The sequence below is a fragment of the Carlito syrichta genome, unplaced genomic scaffold (assembly GCF_000164805.1).
Source record: "Carlito syrichta isolate Samal-C Ts95f unplaced genomic scaffold, Tarsius_syrichta-2.0.1 Scaffold287936, whole genome shotgun sequence".
Classification (NCBI taxonomy): Eukaryota; Metazoa; Chordata; class Mammalia; order Primates; family Tarsiidae; genus Carlito; species Carlito syrichta.
In genome coordinates, this window is record NW_007232032.1 from 208,549 (window position 1) to 229,510 (window position 20,962).

The window sequence follows — 20,962 nt, forward strand, 5'->3', positions numbered from 1 at the left end:
GGGAGGCCGAGGTGAGTGGATTGCCTGAGCCTATGGGTTCGAGACCTTGTCTCTACAATAACTAAAAAATTAGCTAGGCATGGTATCGCATGCCTGTCATTCCGGCTACTTGGAAGGCTGAGGTGGAAGGATTGCTGGAGCCTAGCGGGTCGACACTAGGTTGGCCGTGAGCATGACACTCACTCTAGCCTGCTCTATGGAGTCAGAGTCTCACTCCGTCGCCCAGGTTGGAGTGCAGTGGCATGCCCACAGCCACTGCAGCCTTGACCTGCTGGGCTCAGGTGATTCTTCCATCTCAGCCTTCCAAGTAGCTGGAACCACAGGCATGTGCCACCATACCCAGTTGATTTTTTTGTTTTATTGTAGAGACGAGATTTTGTCATATTGGTCTTGTCATATTGCTCAGGTGGTCTTGAATCCCTGAGCTCAGGTAATCCTCTTGCCTCTTCCTACTAAAGTGCTGGGCTCATATATGTCAATAAAGCTAGGATTACATGCTATTACCTAGTGTAGGTTCTTACTTCACTCAAAATATAAATGTAAATTTTGCTGTAATTACTATTGCCACGAATTTGTAGGATTCTGCTATTAAAATAACATTTGTTAACAGTTTTGATGGTATAGATGTTCTAACAGTTAAAATTAAGGTTTTTTTAACCTAAGGCTTTGCTCAAGTTTGCTATCTTTTGTTATTAAGGATTTTAAAATACCTAGTAATACAACACTGAAAACTCCTCTGGTTGCTGTCTTTAATGATCTGGACATAGAAGTGGAAGAGGAAGATGAGCTTAAGGCAAGAGGTAAAATAACTCCCCATGTAACAAGCCTTTGTGTGACACTGCCCATTTCTTTAGGAAAACGTATAATGTGAAAATTTCCAGATGGGGGCAAAAGGGACTTGATAATTAGAAAAAAAGAACTCTAAAGTTTAGCCCAGTAAAATTTCATTTGCATGACGAGCAAACTTTTGTTTTTTCTGTATCCCTGTCAATGCTGGTATCCAGATTACTCTTTTGCAATTGGACCTTACGATCTTTTTCTTGCTTAACTTGTCTTTTGAAGTGTTGGAACAGTGGTTGTCAACCCCTGTTTCTGTCATGACCTGTCAGTGATGGGGACTGATGGGGAGGTATGAAGGTGTCCCCTTAGCAGCGCTCATGTGGAGAGGGAATCCCTAATTTTGTGCGGACCTCACTGCTTCTGCAGCCATTCCCTACGCTCAACCCCTACAGGAGAGCTGGCCTAGGGGGACTTTCCTTATCCTTTTAGGCCCATAGCTCTTAGTATACATTTTAAAGTTCTGTTATACAACTGACATTAGGGTTTGTTTAGTATGTGTTTAGGTTATTATCTGGAAATTAACACTTTGGTGTAGGTTTAATGTGAGAAGACGTGAGTAATATTTTAAAAATATTTCTGGGTTTTAGCCCATTAATGTAGTCCACACTGTTAATTTTTTTTTTTTTTTTTGAGTTGGAGTCTCACTCTGTCACCCAGACTGGAGTGCAGTGACTGCTCCCGACCACCGCAGCCTCGACCTGCTGGGCTCTGGCGATCCTTCCGCCTCAGCTTTCCAAGTAGCCGGAATTACAGGCACACACTACCACGCCTGGCTAATTTTTAAATTTTAGTGTAGAGATGAGGTCTCGCCTGCCCAGGCGGGTCTCGAACCCGCAGGCTCAGGCAATCCACTCACCTCAGCCTCCCAAAGGCGTGGGATTACAGGCTGAGCCACCGAGCCCGGCTTTACACTGTTAATTTTATTGGATACTTATCAGCAAGCATTAATTCAGCCATGCTTTAGAGATTCTTAGAAGTTTTAAAGTTGGTTTTGCTCCAAATCCAAATAACATTTATGATTTTCCTTGAAGTATTTGTTACTTCATCTTTTCATAGTGGAGTAAACTGATGAAAGTGAACTTGAATATATATGGAAGAGATAACAGTTGTTTCTTTTAAAAAAATTTTAGATTCAGGGGTACACATGCATGATCATTACATGGACCTACTGTGTGTTGGTGGGGATTGAATCTCAGCTGGCTCTTCTCCAGATTGTGAACATTATGTCCCCTAGGGAGTTTCTGAACCCTAATCTTATTGGTGTCCCTAGTGTATATTATTTTCATCTTTGAGACCATTTGGCTCCCACATATAAGTGAGAACATGTGATGTTTGGTTTTGTGTTTCTGAGTCAATTCATTTAGGAGATGGCAGTTGCTTCAATGGCTGCTTTATTGTATTACCTTGAACCACAGGAAACTGCCATTTTTGTACATTGTTTGTTGGCAGTTTCCTATGGTTCAACCTAATAAAATGTGACTTTCGATGCAGATCATTCAAATAGGGAGAAGATGTCTATCACGGCGTGAGCTTTTTGCATTCCCATTACACTGTTTTCTCATAGGAATTAAACCACATAATGAGAAATATAAGTACCAGTTAGTGCTTTGTAACAATGTCTATTCTTAGTTATATACTAGGGAAGGCTGTTCTTCCTGTGCAGTTTTCAAAGGTTGAACTATTTAATCTTTGAATTTATCTACAATTAAATTTGATAATTGTAAGTTTCTAAAAGTGTGACCTCTCTGAGTTGTTAGAGTTGCTGTTTTGTGTTATCATGATTCTTAATGTAGTCTGGGGCCTTTAGTACTCACCCAAAAAATTGAGTCATTTTGTGTCATTGAATGTTGACCTCACTTGTATTTTTTCCTTGCTAGGTCTTACAGGTTTGAAAAATATTGGAAATACTTGTTACATGAACGCAGCTTTGCAGGCTCTTTCTAATTGGTAAGCAGAGAAATTAATTTTGTTTGTATAATTTTTAAAAAACTATTTTAAAATTTTGTATTTAGAGACGGGGATTTTACTGTGTTGTCCAGGCTGGTCTTAAACTCTTGACCTCAAGTGATCCTCCTGCCTTGGTCTACCAAAGTGCTTGGGATTACAGACATGAACCACTGTACTCTGTTTGCGCAATTTTTTTTTTTTTGAGAAAGCAGGATTTATTGAGAACAGAAAAGCTCCCACAGCGGGAGGGGGCCCAAAGGGGTTGCCCCTGCGCAATTTTTTAAAGTCCTTTTTTGAGCAGAAAACTGCTACTGTAGTAGTTGGCCAACTCTCAAGGTAGAGTCGGCAAGAATCTGGCTTGGAACATAACCCACTGCTGTCCCTGTGGGGTTAACTGTGTGTGCCTATAGTTTCCTGAGGCTGCTGGTCCTGGTGTAGACCCCAGGTAGCTGTGTGTTGTTGATCAAGTTATTTGTCTTTTACATCTAGAAAATAAGGAGCTTGAACTAATTAATTCTTCAGATTTTTAGTTCAGAGATCCTATGAAAGCATCTTATATTTTTCTGCAGGTGGAAAGCCTCTAGTAAAGCATTCAAATTTTTTCTTTTTTTATTTTAACGATGTGGGGTACAATTCAGGGTTAGATATACAAATGTTCATTATGCAGGTACCCTTTTTGATGAGGTGTCAGATTTTTTTCTTAAGCACAGTCCTACAAAGTAGATAAACTGGGGGATATTGCTCTTAAGTTTAGATGCATTGAGTTGGGACCAGAATTCAGAAATCACTGACTTTGTCATTGCCCTTTCCTTTGGATTGAATGTTAAAGTGATTCTTGGAGACCAAACATACACAGGTCGAGTATCCCTTATATGGAATACTTGGGACCAGAAGTGTTTTGGATTTTTGAATATTTGCATTATACTTACTGGATGAGCATCCCTAATCCAAAAATCCAAAATTTGAAATACTCCAACGAACATTTCCTTTGAGTGTGATGTTGGCATTCAGTTACGTGGGCCTAGTGTGTAAGCCCAGTGCAGAGTTAGTTCTTCATTCTCAGTGTCATAGGACAGCATTGAAGTGTTTTACAACAGGATGGCTGAATAATCTAGCATACTTTATTTTTTTGAGTCAGTGTCTTATTCTGTCACCCAGGCTGGAGTACAGTGGCATGCTCACAGCTACCGCAGCCTCGACCTCCTGGGTTCATGCTATCCTTCAGCTTCAGCCTTCAAAGTCGCTGCAACTACAGATGCGTGCCACCACGCCAGGTTAATTTTTTGATTTGTTGTAGAGACGAGGTCTCGCCAAGTTGCCCGGGCTGGTCTCGAACTCGTGGGCTCAGACAGTCCACTTGCCTCAGCCTCCCAAAGTGCTGGGATGACAGGCTGAGCCACCAAGCCCAGCCGACATGGTTGACTTTATGTGAGTTTGGCCCCCATTGACATTTAGGTGAACATTTTAGATCATCCAGGAAGAGCGCGTGTAGGAAAGAGAAAAAGGCATAGGATCAAGTTCTGAGGAAGTGTTACATTTAAATGTTCAAGAGCAAAAAGAGCAATAAAGAGAGAAAAGGAGCTGCCAGAGAGATAAAAAGGAAAAACGCATTAATGGTAGTCCAGAGAAGGCTTGTTCAAGAGTGAGGGGGTTGTCACCTGTTTGGATGGTGTTGTGAGGAAACTGGAAGGTGTCAGCCAGGTCTGGCACCATGGTATGACATCATCATGATGTGATGGGGCCAAATCTGGCTGGAATAGGTCGAGCTCTGTTCAAATATGAAGAAATGGAGTTGTCGTTGCTAGGTCATTGCCACGACCGTTGTGGCCATTGCCTTGCTAAGCTATGGTGTGGCCATGTGCCCTTTGAGCTATGGTCAGGCCATGTTTTCTTAAGCTTTGGCCCCCTCCCCTACCTTGGGGTGGTGAATCTACTTTCTCTTTTTCTTTTTTTCTTTTTGAGTTGAAGTCTCACTCGGTTGCCCAGACTGGAGTGCAGTGGCCGCTCCCGGTCACTGCAGCCTCGATCTGCTGGGCTCTGGTGATCCTTCCACCTCAGCCTTCCAAGTAGCCGGAATTACAGGCGCGCGCTATCACGCCCGGCTGATTTTTTGATTTATTGTAGAGATGAGGTCTCGCTGCCCAGGTGGGTCTCGGACCTGCGGGCTCAGGCAATCCACTCACCTCAGCCTCCCAAAGGCGCGGGATTACAGGCTGAGCCACCGAGCCCAGCTTACTTTCTCTTTTTCTAATTTACTTTCTATATAAGCTATATTTTCTAAGCTCAAAAAAGTGAAGAAAAAAATATGAAGAAATGAAGAAGAAGCTGTGAAAATAAGCAAAGAAATAAGAGATACAGCAGTGTGTGTGCTGGCTCATTGAATGACTAGAAATTAATCAGTATTAAGCCTTGAATTCACTCAGACTTTTTTCTCTTTTTAAAATTAGCCCTCCTTTGACACAGTTTTTTCTTGATTGTGGAGGACTAGCTCGAACAGATAAGAAACCAGCCATTTGTAAAAGTTACCTGAAACTAATGACAGAACTGTGGCATAAAAGCAGGTATGTACGTCACATATTTGTCGTCTTGATTATAATTTTGAATGAATAGTGTGAATATTAAAAGGATGCAGCACTATTTATAGAGCTGAAAAAGTGGAAGAGAGAGAGAGATTTGAGACAGTTCAGTTTGGATTCAGGCATGTTACATTTGAAACAACGTCTCAATGAAGGTTTCCTAGAAGTTTAAGAATATTTGTACTGGTAGTTCAGTATAGAACTGCTGAAGCTGCTGTAACTGACATTTTTGAGTTTAATGCAGGAGTATTTGTTCTCATGATGTTAAAATCAGACCCAGCATGTCGAGGCTGCGGTGGCTGGGAGCGGCCGCTGCACTCCATTCTGGGTGACAGACAGGGTGAGACTCCAACTCAAAAAAAAAAAAAAAATCAGACCCTAAGTACCTTTATGAATGTTTTCCTGCTTATGTTTATTTGCTCTAAAGTTTAGCCTGAGAAAAATGATTGTTTGCTGTAGTATGCTAATAATTTTGTTTTAAAACTACTTAGGAAATTGCATTTTTGAAAAATTGTGCAGTGGAGTGTAAGCATTTAATTGGGGAGGATAGCAATAAATATCATTTACAGTATCAGTGACAGGGTTTCTTGATGCGCCTGTGAGACACGATACTGGGAAATTTTGAATGATTTTTTTGAGACACAGTTTTCCATTTATTTATCATTTTGAATTCTTGGTTGTTAATTTTGAAAATAAAAATTAAAAATCACAAAAATCTCTCTTTAAAAATGTTTTCTGCCTCAGGCCAGGATCTGTTGTGCCTACTAATCTGTTTCAAGGAATTAAAACTGTAAATCCAACATTTAGGGGATATTCTCAGCAGGTTAGTCTATTGCTTTTCATTTATAACCCTAATAATCTTAAATTCAGAAAATGCCATCATACTTTTTATTTGTCTGTGTATCTTTTTGGGTCATCACTACTTGTGTCTTTTTTCTTTCTTTTTTTTTTTAACCAAGACTAGTAACCCTTTATCATGTTTATTGTTTGTTTCCAATTTTCTTTTAGTTTTATTATGTATTTTTTTCCTAGAAACTTTTAAATTTGGGGGTGGGTAAGTATACCACTATACTTTGTGTAGTGCTGTTAGTTTTGAATTTCACATTCAAAGAGCAGAAATTTTAACCTATATTTTCTATATGTTTTCATTTTTTACATTATTTGATACATCTGTCATTTATTTTATATTACGGTAGGATTCAAATTTATTTTATTTATTCATAAACATCTAAGAAATCGTACCAAACTGTACACATGTAAGAATTCTCTTCCTGATTTAAAATTTTCTTTGTTGATTTTTTATGTGTATATAAATATATGATAGAATCTGTTTCTGGGCTTTTTGATCTGTTTCATTGACTGGATTTTTTTTTTTAAATTAATAGCACATGACAGTTTTGATTATGGTAGTTTTTTATAATATCTTCAGCTGGGTGTGGTGGTTCATGCCTGTAATGCCAGAACTTTGGGAGGCCAAACCAGGTGGGTTGCTTGAGCCTAGGAGTTTGAGACGAGCCTGGGCAACACAGTAAGACCTCATCTCTAACAAAAGAATAAACAAACTTAGCTGGGCTTGGTGGTGAACAGCTGTAGTCCCAGGTACTCGGGATGCTGAAGTGGAGGGATATCCTGAGTCTAGGAGGTCGAGGCTGCTGTGAGCTGTGGTCGTCATGATCATGCTATTGCACCCCAGCCTTGGCGACACACAGTGAGATCCCCAACTTAAAAAATAAACCTTCTGAGATTGATACCTGGTCTTTGCACACATTTCCTACCCCAACCCATTACCTGTCCCTTTTCATTTCCTCCCATGCAAATTTCTGGATTCTCAAAGTTTGTGATTTGGTGTTGTGAGCTAAGACCAGGAATTTGTGTTTTCAGTAAGTACTGCAGGTTGGTTCAGGGATTTTTCTTTTTTGAGATACGGTACAAGGGTGGATAAGTCTTTAATGTAATCCAAACTTTTAGGGCATTCTCTGAATTTCAGTTGTCACTTGAGGCAGATGCTCGTTTTCTCCATCTTATCACTCCAGTTTATGAATAGCCGCACAGCAGAAGCTGACCTTTAGACCTTCTTCAGTTTATTAAAACCTTTATTTACATAGCTTTTTAGAACTCAGTATGGCCCATCCCTTTAGTGCCTTATGTTCTACAAATGGGCATTTTCTTAGCATAGTGCTATACATATGTAAAGTCAGTTGGTAACCGTATCTTGTGTATTTTCCCCTGAAGTGTCCATGTACTCATGTAATGAAGTGGTAACGTTATGTTGCTAATCTATTAGGATGCTCAAGAATTCCTTCGATGTTTAATGGACCTGCTTCATGAAGAACTGAAAGAGCAGGTCATGGAAGTCGAGGAAGATCCTCCAACTCTAACCACCGAGGAGACGATGGAGGAAGACAAGAACCCGTCAGATGTAGATTTCCAGTCTTGTGAATCTTGTAGCAGCAGTGAGAAGGCAGAAAATGAAAATGGCTCCAGAGGCTTTTCCGAAGATAACAATGAAACAACAATGTTAATTCAGGATGAAGAGAACAATTCAGAAATGTCCAAAGATTGGCAAAAAGAGAAGATGTGCAATAAGATCAATAAAGCAAATTCTGAAGGAGACTTAGATAAAGATCGAGACTCTTTGTCTGAGATGGTCGACTTGAACAACCAGGAAACTGTCAAAGTGCAGATACACAGCAGAGCAGGTGACAACTTAGTAATTTGATCATGAAAATGACTGTTTCATTTGTGGACAGTGAGTGCTTGAACAGCTGTTACTTTAGGGATTTCTAACTAGTAGAAATGTTGTTTAGCAATGTCTGTATGTGTGTGTAAAAGTCATACAGTCTTGGAACCTGAGAGTAGGAGGAATTTTATGGGTCACTTAAGTATACAAGAAATTTGTCCTCTTCTTGAACTAAACATTTCGTTAGAAATCTTTTAAATAATTATGTAGTCATCTAGAAATTTGAACTCCTCAGAATTTTCCCTCTAATTTTAAGCAAATTCTGTTGAAATCCTGGAAAACAAAATAACCCAAATTGCAGTCTTCTAATTATATTCACCACTAGATATAAATTGTTGTGAGTGGGTCACATCGGTTGTGTTTTATTGAGGAGGTTAATTAACTGTAATGAAACCTGCTATGAGAGCATGTGGCCACATGAGAGAGAGTTGAGTTAAATTGCTTTGCATACCTTTATCTTTTCAAGAGTTAACTTGTCTTGTCTTAATGCAGTATTTAGTTTTCCAAAGCACACAAAATTAATACACAGAGGTTCAAATTGTGTGTTCTTTAAATAAGTGGCAGACAGATAACATGAAAAAGTTTGTCTCCTGTAATTATTGAAACTTGGGAGTCACTATATTTAGGTGTTTGAACAAATCTGAAATTCCTTCTTGAGGCATCTTTTCTTGACTAGGAATCTTGTGGCTCACCTGTGTGCAGTGCATGGATGCCTTCTAGGCCGGAATGTGCTGGGTGGTTAGGTTCCTTAATTATACTGACCTTTTGGGAAGTTGCTTAGTCAGTGAATATGTCAGATGCCAGTATTGAAAGGCTGAGCCTTGACTGCAGTCCAGCCCTTTTGTCAAAAACTGAAACCTGGTGAAAGGACTCACTGGTCTTTTATGGCTCTCTAACAGGTTTGTTCTTTATACACAGTAACCAGGGAATGACGTAAATTAGTAGTATGGGTATGTACATGTTTTAAAAGCCTGATGATAAAAAATCTGGCAAAGTCCATATGGCATGAAGAATCTAAAATATTTACTATCTTGCCCTTTACAGCGAAAAGTTGCCAACCTCTGACCTAGATCACATTAACTTTATTCTGTTTAGAAAGTCACTGTTTTGCTTTTTTTTTTTTTTTACCTTCAATATTATGGTTTCTGATTCAATTATTGTTGAAATATTGAGAAATATTGTTGTGAAAAATGATTTTGCATTATCTGGAAATATTCCTGAAGACATTCTCTTAGCTCTTAAGAGCAGTTCTCTCACTCAAATATTTTTTGAGCATGCTATCTTGACCTGGAATACACATTAGGCACTAGGAATCCAACAACAATCAAAATAGCTCTCTTGGGATTTACATTTTCTTGACTCAGCTTATAATTTAATTTTTTTTTCTTTTGGAGTTGGAGTCAGTGGCATGCTCACGGCCACTGCACCCTCAACCTGCTGGGTTCAGGCGATCCTTCCACCTCAGCCTTCCAAGTAGCTGGGACTATAGGCACGCGCTTCCATGCCTGGCTAGTTTTTTGATTTGTTATAGAGACGAGATTTCACCAAGATGCCCAGGCTGGTCTTGAACCCCTGAGCGCGGGCAGTCCTTGCCTTGGCCTCCCAAAGTGCTGGGGTTACAGGCTTGAGCCACCGTACCTGGCCTATAATTTAATTTTTTAAAAGGACCATTTCTGATGAAGGAGTTTCTTTTATTATAGTAAGAATAAAATGACTTATGATTGCCTTATGCCTACATTTCTTGTTTGATTTTGATTACTATGTTAGTTTGGGAGAATAATTTCTTTTTCTCCCACATGGTTTTTAAACTTTTAAAAAACTGTCCTGAATATCTTTTTTTTTTTTTAAATACTATATTTGGACAAATAAGATCTTCTTTGACTTTGTATTTCCACTGCTCACTGAATTGTCTACAACAGTAATGCTATAAACATTAATTGGATTCCAAGATGGAAAAATTACTGTTTTGCTTAGCAAGCAATTTGTCAACCTAATATTTCATCTGACACTAGTTAGTGTTAATTGTGTTCTGAATATCAAATTAAGAAACTTTTAAATTAATTAACATTGGACAGGTGGAATAAGTTTGCTATTTTTTAATAATACAAATTTTAAATATTACAGAATATATCACTGATGTCCATTTGAATGACCTATCTACATCTCAGATCCTTCCATCAAATGAAGGTGTTAATCCACGTTTATCAGCAAGCCCTCCTAGATCAGGCAATTTGTGGCCAGGATTGGCACCCCCACACAAGAAAGGTAAAACGGTTCCCTATTCTGTTTCCTTTGCTTTGGGTCTTAAAGTGTTGATTTTGATATTTGGTAATTGAAAGTGTCAATCATGAAATATTATTTGATCTTTAAAATTGACAGCATGATTTTACACAACTGTGAGTAAAAATTTCTGTGTGTTGGTACTATATTTTTATTTGTATTTATGTATTTATTTGAGTTGGAGTCTCACTCCATCGCCCAAACTGGAGTACAGTGGCATGCTCACGGCCACCCCAGCCTTGACCCACTGGGCTCAGGTGATCCTTCCACCTTAGCCTTCTGAGTGGCCAGAACTACAGACGTGCGCTACTATGCCCAGCTAATTTTTGATTTATTGTAGAGATTAGGTCTCACCAAGTTGCCCAGGCTGGTCACGAACCCAGGGGCTCACGAACCCAGGCTGGTCACGAACCCAGGCTGGTCACGAACCCAGGAACCCTTGGCCTCCCAAAGTGCTGGGATGACAGGCTGAGCCAGCAAGCCCAGCTGATACTACATTTTATTTATTTATTTATTTTTTTGAGTTGGAGTCTCACTCTGTCACCCAGACTGGAGTGTAGTGGCCGCTCCCGGCCACCGCAGCCTCTTCCTGCTGGGCTCCGGCGATCCTTCTGCCTCAGCCTTCCAAGTAGCTGGAACTACAGGTGCGCACTACCACGCCCGGCTAATTTGTTTTTTGATTTATTGTAGAGATGCGGTCTCACCAAGTTGCTGAGGCAGGTCTCGAACCTGTGGGCTCAGGCAATCCACTCACCTCATCCTCCCAAAGTGTTCGGATTACAGGCTGAGCCACCGAGCCCAGCTTACATTTTTAAAAACTTACATACAGTTGAATTCACTTCTTGTGTAGAGCTTTATGAGTTTTAGCCCATGAAGCCTAGAATCTCATAACCACTGCCATGGAGAGAGTAAAAAACAATGTGACTCCTCAGAGTTCCCTTTTTGGCTCCTTTGGAATCACCTCATCTGCCCACCTTGTGTCCAGCGCGTCTGTCCTGTCTTGCTGTTGTTTTGCCTTTTCTCAGAATGCCCATAAATGTGTAGTCTTTTGAAACAGGCTTGTTTCTCTTAGCTTAGTGCATTTGTGGTTCAGTCACATCCTGCTTGTCTGAGTAGTTTGTTTCTTTTTTTTTTTTTTTTTTTGAGTTGGAGTCTCACTCTGTCGCCCAGACTGGCCCCTCCTGGCCACCGCAACCTCAACCTTCTGGGCTCCGGCGATCCTTCCACCTCAGCCTTCCGAGTAGCCGGATTACAGGTGTGCGCTACCACATCTGGCTAATTTTTTGATTTACTGTAGAGATGAGGTCTCGCCTGCCTGGACGGGTCTCGAACCCGTGGGCTCAGGCAATCCACTCACCTCAGCCTCCCAAAGGCGCGGGATTACAGGCTGAGCCACGGAGCCTGGCAGTTTGTTTCTTTGTACTGCCTGATGGTATTTCTTTGTATGCCTGTACCACTGTTGATTCATTCAGTCTTTGAGGAACATTTGAATTGTTTCCAGTTTTTGCCAGTTATAAAGAAGGCTGCTCTAAACATTCATGTACAGGTACATGAAAGCCTGATCCGTAAAAGAAAAAAGTTAAAGTTTTTTCTTGGGAAAGGACATTGTTTCTATTCTTTTGTTCTTTTGTTACTCTTATATTTTTTAAATTTTCTGTCGCCCAGGCTCACCACAGCTTCAAACTCCTGGGCTCAAGCAATCCTTTTGCTAAGCTTCCCAAGTAGCTGGGACTACAGGCATGCTAGGACCATGCCTAGCTAATTTTCCTCTTTTGTTTTTTTGTAGAGACCAGGTCTTTCTATGCTGCCCAGGCTGATCTCGAACTCCTGGGCTCAAGTGAGCCTCCCGTCTCAGCCTCCAAAAATGTTGAGATGGCCCAGGACATTGTTAAAAGAATGAAAAGATAAGATCAGGAGGAAATAGTTACAAATTATATAGCTAACAAAGGTCTTAAATCCAGAAATATATAAAGACCTTTCAAAACTTAGTAACAGAATCTCTTCTTCAAATAAAGCCTTAATTGGAATCAAATAAACAAGTAAAAGCAAAATTACTCTGACATCAAGACGGGGAGACTGAACCCTTTTTCTTGACTCTTTCCTTCTTCCTTTGACTTCTAGAACATGTAAGTAAACATCCCAGTGACATAACTAAATTCATTTTGCAAATGGAAAAAGTGCCCTGAGTGTTGTGCTAACTCGAGTTTGTTTCATTTTCTACCTCAACCACCCAAATAGCTGGGACTGCAGACAGCCAGCTAATTTTTTTTTTTTTTTTTGAGTTGGAGTCTCACTCGGTCGCCCAGACTGGAGTGCAGTAGCCGCTCCCGGCCACCGCAGCCTCGACCTGCTGGGCTCTGGCGATCCTTCCACCTCAGCCTTCCAAGTAGCCGGAATTACAAGCATGCGCTACCATGCCTGGCTGATTTTTTGATTTACTGTAGAGATGAGGTCTCGCTGCCCAGGCGGGTCTCGAACCCACGGGCTCAGGCAATCCACTCACCTCAGCCTCCCAAAGGCGCGAGATTACAGGCTGAGCCACCGAGCCCGGCTCAACCAGCTAATTTTTAAAAATTTATTGTAGAGATGCAGTGTCTCCAAGTTGCCCAGGCTGGTCTTGAACCCGTGGGCTCAGGCAATCTTCTCACCTCGGCCTCCCAAAGTGTTAGGATTACAGGCGTGAGGCACTGTGCTCAGCCTGCTGTCTGTACATTTATGAAGGCCAAGGATCATATATCCTTTTTTTCTTTTTTGAGTTGGAGTCTCATTCTTTTGCCCAGGTGGGAGTGCAGTGGCACACTCATGGCCACTGCAGCCTCAACCTGCTGGGCTCTGGCAATCCTGCTGCCTCAGCCTTCCAAGTAGCTGGAACTACAGGTGGGTGCCACCACTCCCAGATGATTTTTTGATTTGTTGTAGAAACGAGGTCTCCCCACGTTACCCAGCCTGGTCTCAAACGCCTGGGCTCAGGCAATCCTGTCACCTCCACCTCCCAAAGTGCTGGAATTGCAGGCGTGAGCTACTGCGCCTGGCTCTTTTTTCTTTTTTTTATTTAAGTAATTTTCTTTTGAAGGGTATTTCGGAAAAGTCCCTTAGCACAGTAATTTTTATAGTTAAAGATGCTAGCGAAAAATGTTAAAGGAACTACTGTTTTTTTTTTAACGTTCTGCACTTTCTTCTCTCACCTGACTTGATACACTTGTTTTTCATTCCTAGTTCCATCTACATCTCCAAAAAGAAAAAAACAGCACAAGAAATACAGAAGTGTTATTTCAGACATATTCGATGGAACAATCATCAGTTCAGTGCAGTGTCTGACTTGTGACAGGGTGAGTAGGAGGGAACTGGAATCCACAGGACATTTCTGTCAAGTCCTCTTTTTTAATAAAATGGTGTGACTAGTTTAATTGCTTCTCTTTGTTGTTGATAATCATACATGTGTGTTTTTTGTCTGATGGTTTCTTTTGTTATTTATGCATTTTTTGTGTTTGCATCAGGATACATTAATTCTAGAAGTAGAATTTACTTCTTTGTAAGTAACAGCATCATCCCTTTTAAAGGATAGTCTTGAGTTAGTGGGAAAATTACTAAGTTCTTCCTCTGTTTCGGTTATATGTGAAAGTGACCAGCAACAAGAATTGGTAACATGTTTATTTTTCCCAAAGCTGGTAGAGTTAGTATGCTGGTAAACTGTTGTTCATGGCTCAGGCGGTGAATGTATCGTTTGCATGTGGTTATACTGTGGCTTGTAAATATTCTTAGGTGGGAGCTCAGATGAAAAATGTAGTGTCACATTCGTACATGATAACAAGGGCATGCAGTAAAATCATCATAAGTTCTTTAATAACAACCACATCCCTCAAAATTTCTTTAAGAATAGTTTTACTTCAGTGCAATCATGAATATAATTAATGAAAATGAAATGGTGTCTTAAAATCAGAACTAAGTTTTCAATTATTGTGTTAGAATCTCAAGTCAAATCTAAGGACTTTCAGTAGGGTCATCTTTTTGTTTTTGTTTTTTTGGTTGGAGTCTCAGTTGCCCATGCTGGAGTGCAGTGGCATGCATGCTCATGGCTACCACATACTTGACCTTTTGTGCTCAGGTGATACTTCCATCTTAGCCTTCCAAGTAGCTGGAACTACATGTACATGCCACCATGCCTGGCTAATTTTTTTTTTTGTTATTTATTGTAAGATGAGGTCTCGCCAAGTTGCCCAGGCTAGTCTTGAACTTCTGGGCTCAGGTAGTCCTCTTGTCTCCGCTTCCGAAAATGCTGGGGTTATAGGCGTGAGCCACCATGCCCAAGCAGATCGTTTTAAAGTGGTTTATTTGGTACTAAATGTTTATTCATTTATTTATTTTTAATTTTTTTATTTTAAAGACATGGGGTATAATTCAGAATTAGGTATACATGTGGTCATTGTACAGGTAAAGCTTGGGTCTCCCTTTGGTCCCTACTTCGCCTGGTGCTAAATATTTAATAGAATTATCAGAAATGTTTTCAGCAATTTATTATTTATTATTTATTTTTTTGAGTTGGAGTCTCACTCTGTCGCCCAGGCTGCTCATGGCCACCCCAGTGTTGACTTCCTGGGCTCAGGCGATCCTTCCCCCTCAGCCTTCGAAGTAGCTGGAACTACAGGTGCGTGCTACCACGCCCAGCTAACGTTTTGATTTATTGTAGAGATGAGGTCTTGCCAGGTTGCTCAGGCTGTTCTTGAACCTGCGGGCTCAGGCAATCCCCTCATCTCAGCCTCCCAAAGTGCTGGGATTACAGGCTTGAGCCACCACTCCTGACTGTTTTCAGCAGTTGAAAATTTGATGTCAGGTTTTACATTCTCCCTTTTATTTATATTTTATTTTTTAAGTAAAAGGTGGAATATTTTCAGCAATTTTTTATTTTTTTGAGTTGGAGTCCCACTCTGTCGCTCAAGCTAGAGTATAGTGGCATGCTCATGGCCACCACAGCCTCGACCTGCTGGGCTCAGGTGATCCTTCCGCCTCAGCATTCCAAGTAGCTGGAACTACAGGTGCGCACCACCACACCTGGCTCATTTTTTGATTTATTGCAGAGATAAGGTCTCACCAACTTGCTCAGGCTAGTCTCGAACCCCTGGGCTCAGGCAAGCCTCTTGCCTCGGCCTCCCAAGGTCCTGGGATTATAGATGTGAGCCACTGAGCCCGGCTGTATTCTCTCTTTTAAAAAACTTTTAAAAACTATCTTCAAAGTTCTTTTCAAAAATACATATGATGGTGCTTGTGTTTGCCCTCAGCCTAGAGTAGCGGGATTTGAGGGGCTACTGCTTGCACAGAGTTGTGTGGAGATTAGCTGGGACTAGCACCTGGTGCGGAGCGGGTGTTGTTTCTGCTGTTGTCACTAGAAAAGCAGTTCACTTTTTTGTTTGTTTTTGCTCATTCTAACTTGCTTTGCTCTTTGGAGTCTGATTCTAACCCTGTAAATGTTTGTGCTGGATTCTTCTCGTCCCATTTTTAAAACACACGACAATTTTAGGTTTCTGTGACGCTCGAGACCTTTCAGGATCTGTCCTTGCCAATTCCTGGCAAGGAGGACCTTGCCAAGCTGCATTCGACGAGCCACCCGACTTCCATCGTCAAGGCCGGGTCCTGCGGCGAAGCTTATGCCCCCCAGGGCTGGATTGCCTTTTTCATGGAGTACGTGAAGAGGTAGGTGTTCGTCTTGCTTGCAGGACGCGATTGTTGAAACTGCTGTTTCTGCTGTACTGGCAGAACACTTCCTTGTTTCTTTTTGTCGATGATGTTTCAGGTTTGTTGTCTCCTGTGTCCCTAGCTGGTTTTGGGGTCCAGTAGTAACCTTGCAAGATTGTCTTGCTGCCTTCTTTGCCAGAGATGAACTAAAAGGTAAGAAATATAATAATATCTATGACTAAATTTTTGTAGTGAATCTGGAATATTTGTGGGATGAAATTAGAAAATAGACTCCTGACAGCGATTTTGTGACAGCTGGAACAGTACTTGCCCATACTGGTCTAGTGCCAGTCTCTATCTTGATAATGTAAATATCAGAAAAACCGTGTCCCGAAGGAACTTGTACATGTTCTGTAGTATGAGACAAATAGTGGGTGAAATGTCTTCAAGCTGTTCTGAGACTCACAAAAAGGCAAACTCAGTCAAAATAATGGACTTCTTTCTGTCTCTGGAATTGTCTGCGAGCTACTCCATTCATGTAAGGCCCTTCACTGCTTTTGTGTGCTCAGCACCTTGCTTGGACACAGAGGGGGACCCACACAACCCCCACATGGGTTTTAAAATTTGTGTATGGATTCCTACATGTTTAAATGTCAGTCCACCTTCAAAGTTCTCTCTGTTTGATGCAGTATGCCTATCAAGACACTTTTTCCACTAAAAATAATTTTTGAACTCCTCAATTTTGATGCCTTCTAGAGCTTCTGCTGGTTTTTGTTTCGCCTTTTCCACAGCAGCAGAACATTTTCCTTTGAAGACTTTTTTCATTTGGGGAAACAAAAAATTGCTTGGGACAAAATTGGGTGAATATGGAGGGTGGGGCACGGGGTGGTGCCGTTTTTGGTCGAAAACTGCTGAACACTCAGATTTTTTTTTTGTGTGTGTGTGTTGGAGTCTTACTCTGTCATCCAGACTGGAGTGCATGGCATGCTCCCAGCCACAGCAGCCTCGACCTGCTGGGCTCTGGCGATCCTTCCGCCTCAGCCTTCCAAGTAGCTGGAACTACAGATGCACGCTACCACACCCGACTAGTTTTTGATTTATTGTAGAGACAGGTCTCGCCAAGTTGCCGGGCAGGTCTCGAATCCGTGGGTTCAGGCAGTCCACTCACCTCAGCCTCCCAGAGTGCTGGGATTACAGGCTGAGCCACCAAGCCCGGTGCTCAGCAGTTTTTGAGTGGGCAGGTATGTTGTCATCGTGGAAGAACCAGTCACCTGTTTGCCACAACTCAGGACATTTCTTCTGCAAATCTTGATGTGACCTCTCAAATTTCCAGATGAAAACTTTGATTTACCATTTGATCTGGAGGAACAAATTCTAAGTGTGTGCTCCAAGGGGCCTGCCCTCCAAAAGAAGATGATTTTGTTTTTTCTGTACGGTCCCTCCTCTTATGACAGGCAGTCAGTAAGTTTTGTTGATTGCATAAGTGGAAAGCCTGTTACTGAGGTTGTCCATGGAGAGTGAAAGGAGTCAGGGGGAAGAGAGGTAAGCAGCGATCTGACACAGGAGCAGAGACTGAAAAACACACCTGGTTTCACCGTGCCTAGGGTCAGCATATGGAAATCAAAGACTTGCAATCAAAAAGAAAGTCATTCACTGTTTGTTTGAAAGAAATGACCAGACCTGTTTTATTTGCAGGTGACAATATGTACAGTTGTGAAAAATGTAAAAAGTAAGTGACATTGATAATGCTTTTAATTGCATGTTGTGTATTTTTCTTGGCTTTTTTGAATTGGTCAGGTGAGGTTAAATTTGCTACTATATTTAGAAGAATATAGGCCAGAATACTTTGTCCTAGTAATTATGAAGAGATTGATTGTTCTGTAAGATAAATTTAAGGTGAAACTTAAGTTTATTAGACTTACCTAAGATGTGAGAGAGTATATTTTGAAGGCGGAAATAAATATGTGATTGTGCATAAAATATTTTCCAAAATAAGGCGGTATTCTCTTCTGGATTACAATTTTAATAGGCTTGATCCAGGAAGTGAAAGGTACATAAAACTCAGAAAGGTTACATCACCTTTGATCCTATATGCTGTTTTGATGGCAGAATAGAAGACGACTGAAGTCTGATTTTCTTTATATCTACCACTGACTGCCTTTTTCTGTCTTGTAATACATTCAGACTAATGCTTCTTGGTGGTAAATTAGGAAAAAGTGATTGGAGACTTAATGAAGGCAACCGTTTTTGAGGTAGAGGGAACTGGGAAATTTTACTGAATTTCCGTAATAGAAAAATAATGGCCTTCTAGTAAGATCTAGGATAATATAGATGTCTGGTCTTGGCAGTAACACCAGGGAAACACTGATCTGTAGTTGATCACGACATGATAGAAAAGGAATGGTATACTGTTTGGGTGGTAAAGACAAATAAGCTGCCTTGTGCTTTCGGAAAGAGTTTATACTTTGTCCTTGTAGCACTGACAGCTGAACAGGGATTTGGCTTGGAAAGGCATCCTTCCTTGTAAAGCCAAGCAGGAAAAAGATAATAGTAAAGATGGAAAAGAGCCTTGTGTCTACCTCCAAATCTAAAGTAGAGGTCTGACCATTGTATATTTATATTGTTGATTAATAATAACCACCTTTATCTCAAGTTTTTTTTTTACTTGGAAGAAAAAAGGTTCTGACATATTGATTTGAATTCAGATTTTATAAAACTGGATTTTGCTTTATCTTGTTTCACTTAATATATGGATTTAACATTTTTTTTATGGATTAAGAAAGGTAAATTTAGCTGGGCTTGGTGGCTCAGCCTATAATCCTGCACCTTTGGGAGGCTGAGGTGAGTGGATCGCCTGAGCCCGCGGGTTCGAGACCCGCCTGGCAGCGAGACCTCATCTCTACAATAAATCAAAAAATTAGCCGGGTGTGGTAGCGCGCGCCTGTAGTTCCGGCTACTTGGAAGGCTGAGGCGGAAGGATCGCTTGGAGCCCAGCAGGTCAGGCTGCGGTGGCCGGAAGCGGCCACTGCACTCCAGTCTGGGCCACAGAGTGAGATACCATCTCAAAAAAAAAAAAAAAAGTAAATTTATTAAAGGAAAGATACATTGTGAAGGGCACAGTGGGCAGGTCAACAGTAAGAGGGTCTGGTGTCTGCTGCCTGGATGTTTTAAAGGCATAGCCAAGCCGGGCTCGGTGGCTCAGCCTGTAATCCTGGTGCTTTGGGAGGCTGAGGTGAGTGGATTGCCTGAGCCTGCGGGTTTGAGACCCACCTGGCCAACTTGGCGAGACCTCACCTCTACAATAAATCAAAAATCAGCCGGGCGTGGTAGCGCGCGCCTGTAGTTCCAGCTACTCGGAAGGCTGAGGCGGAAGGATCGCCAGAGCCCAGCAGGTTGAGGCACTGCACTCCAGTCTGGGCGACGGAGTGAGCCTCCAACTAAATAAATAAATAAAGGCATAGCCAGACCATAGACAATTGTACATTTATTTATTTACTTGTTGAGTTGGAATCTCAGTCCGTCATCTATGCTGGAGTCCAGTGGCAACTCACAGCCACCCCGGCATTGACCTGCTGGGCTCTCGCAATCCATCCGCCTCAGCTTTCCAGGTAGCTGGAACAACAGGCGTGCGCTACCATGCCCGGCTAATTTTTTATTTATTGTAGAGACAAGGTCTTGCCAAATTGCCCGGGCTGGTCTCAAAAACCGCGGGCTCAGGCAATCCACTCACCTTGGCCTCTCAAAGTGCTGGGATTAGACTGGGCCACTGAGCCTGATGTACAATTGCACATTTATTAAAACATAAAATAATGTTAATCAAAGAACTGTACAACTCCCTAAATTTTGATTACTGAGAACTTGGTTTAAATTATTTTTTGACCATCAGGGACTCTATTGTTTTGAGGATTAAGATAGTTAATGTGGATATTTGACATGATATTTCTAGTGATACCTTTGTGCATTTTCTGAAAGATTTTTGCTGTATCTTTGAATATACTACATTTTTGGTGGGTTCATTGACTTTTCTCTTCCCCCCTTAGGTTGAGGAATGGAGTAAAGTTCTGTAAAGTACAGAAGTTTCCTGAGGTATGGGCCCTATTTTATCTCAGTTTATGTTATGTACTAGGAACATGAAAGGTTAATGTGATGTCATGGGTTCTCTTGGCCGGCTTGACAAGTCGGGCAGTTGCTATGCATACCTTATTAGGATTATTCGTTTTTAAAATGCTGGTTTAATACTGTAGGTGCTCCTAACAATGCACTGTGTTGAATATGGTTCAGTCAGACTCCAGAGGATCTTGCGGGTGTGAGGTATAAAATTAAACAGCTGGGCATAATGGCTCACACCTGTCATCTCAGCACTTTGGGAGGCTGAGGCAAGAGGATTGCCTGAGCACAGGTGTTTGAAACCAGCCTGGGCAACTTGGAGAGACCTTGTTTCTATAATAAATAAAAGAAAAATTTAGTTGGGCATGGTGGTGCGCACCTGTGGTTCCAGCTACTTGGAAGACTGAGGCAGAAGGATCACCTGAGTCCAACAGGTCGAGGCTGCAGTGGCCATGATCTGTGCCACTGCACTCCAGCCTGGGAAACAGAGTGAGATTCTGACTTAAAAAAAAAATTAGAAAATCAAGTAGTAAATTTAGGAAGTACCATGTTTCACCATTTCCAGAGTTTTAACATCTGTGGAATCAGTTTCTAATTGTAGATTAATATTTAATCTTGATACTTCATTCAATATGTGTATTTAATAGACCCGTTTATGTAGCATATAAAAGTAAATGAAATTTTAAGTAACTTATAATTTTATTTAGATTGAACACTTTGGTTTCTTACTTGTAGTATAAAGGTCTTTGTATACAAAGTTTTTCTACTTAGACTGCTTTTTTTGTCTTTATTAACAAGTTAG

At 41.1% G+C, this 20,962-nt stretch overlaps 1 protein-coding gene across 4 annotated transcripts in view; it reads left to right on the forward strand.

Annotated features, from left to right (window-relative positions):
• USP33 (ubiquitin specific peptidase 33) overlaps positions 1-20,962 on the forward strand; it is a 49,985-nt gene that overhangs the window by 8,478 nt on the left and 20,545 nt on the right. For 2 of the 4 annotated variants that reach the window (XM_021710021.1, XM_008053170.2), the window contains exons 5-15: positions 698-800; positions 2,718-2,787; positions 5,235-5,348; positions 6,108-6,186; positions 7,648-8,062; positions 10,228-10,368; positions 13,600-13,712; positions 15,899-16,071; positions 16,172-16,266; positions 17,749-17,782; positions 20,094-20,139. In XM_021710021.1, coding sequence (XP_021565696.1) covers positions 2,756-2,787; positions 5,235-5,348; positions 6,108-6,186; positions 7,648-8,062; positions 10,228-10,368; positions 13,600-13,712; positions 15,899-16,071; positions 16,172-16,266; positions 17,749-17,782; positions 20,094-20,139 — 1,242 coding nt within the window. In that variant the 5' untranslated portion in view covers positions 698-800; positions 2,718-2,755. The remainder of the gene's footprint in view (positions 1-697; positions 801-2,717; positions 2,788-5,234; positions 5,349-6,107; positions 6,187-7,647; positions 8,063-10,227; positions 10,369-13,599; positions 13,713-15,898; positions 16,072-16,171; positions 16,267-17,748; positions 17,783-20,093; positions 20,140-20,962) is intronic. The other 2 variants (XM_008053171.2, XM_021710022.1) reach the window with 1 other exon arrangement.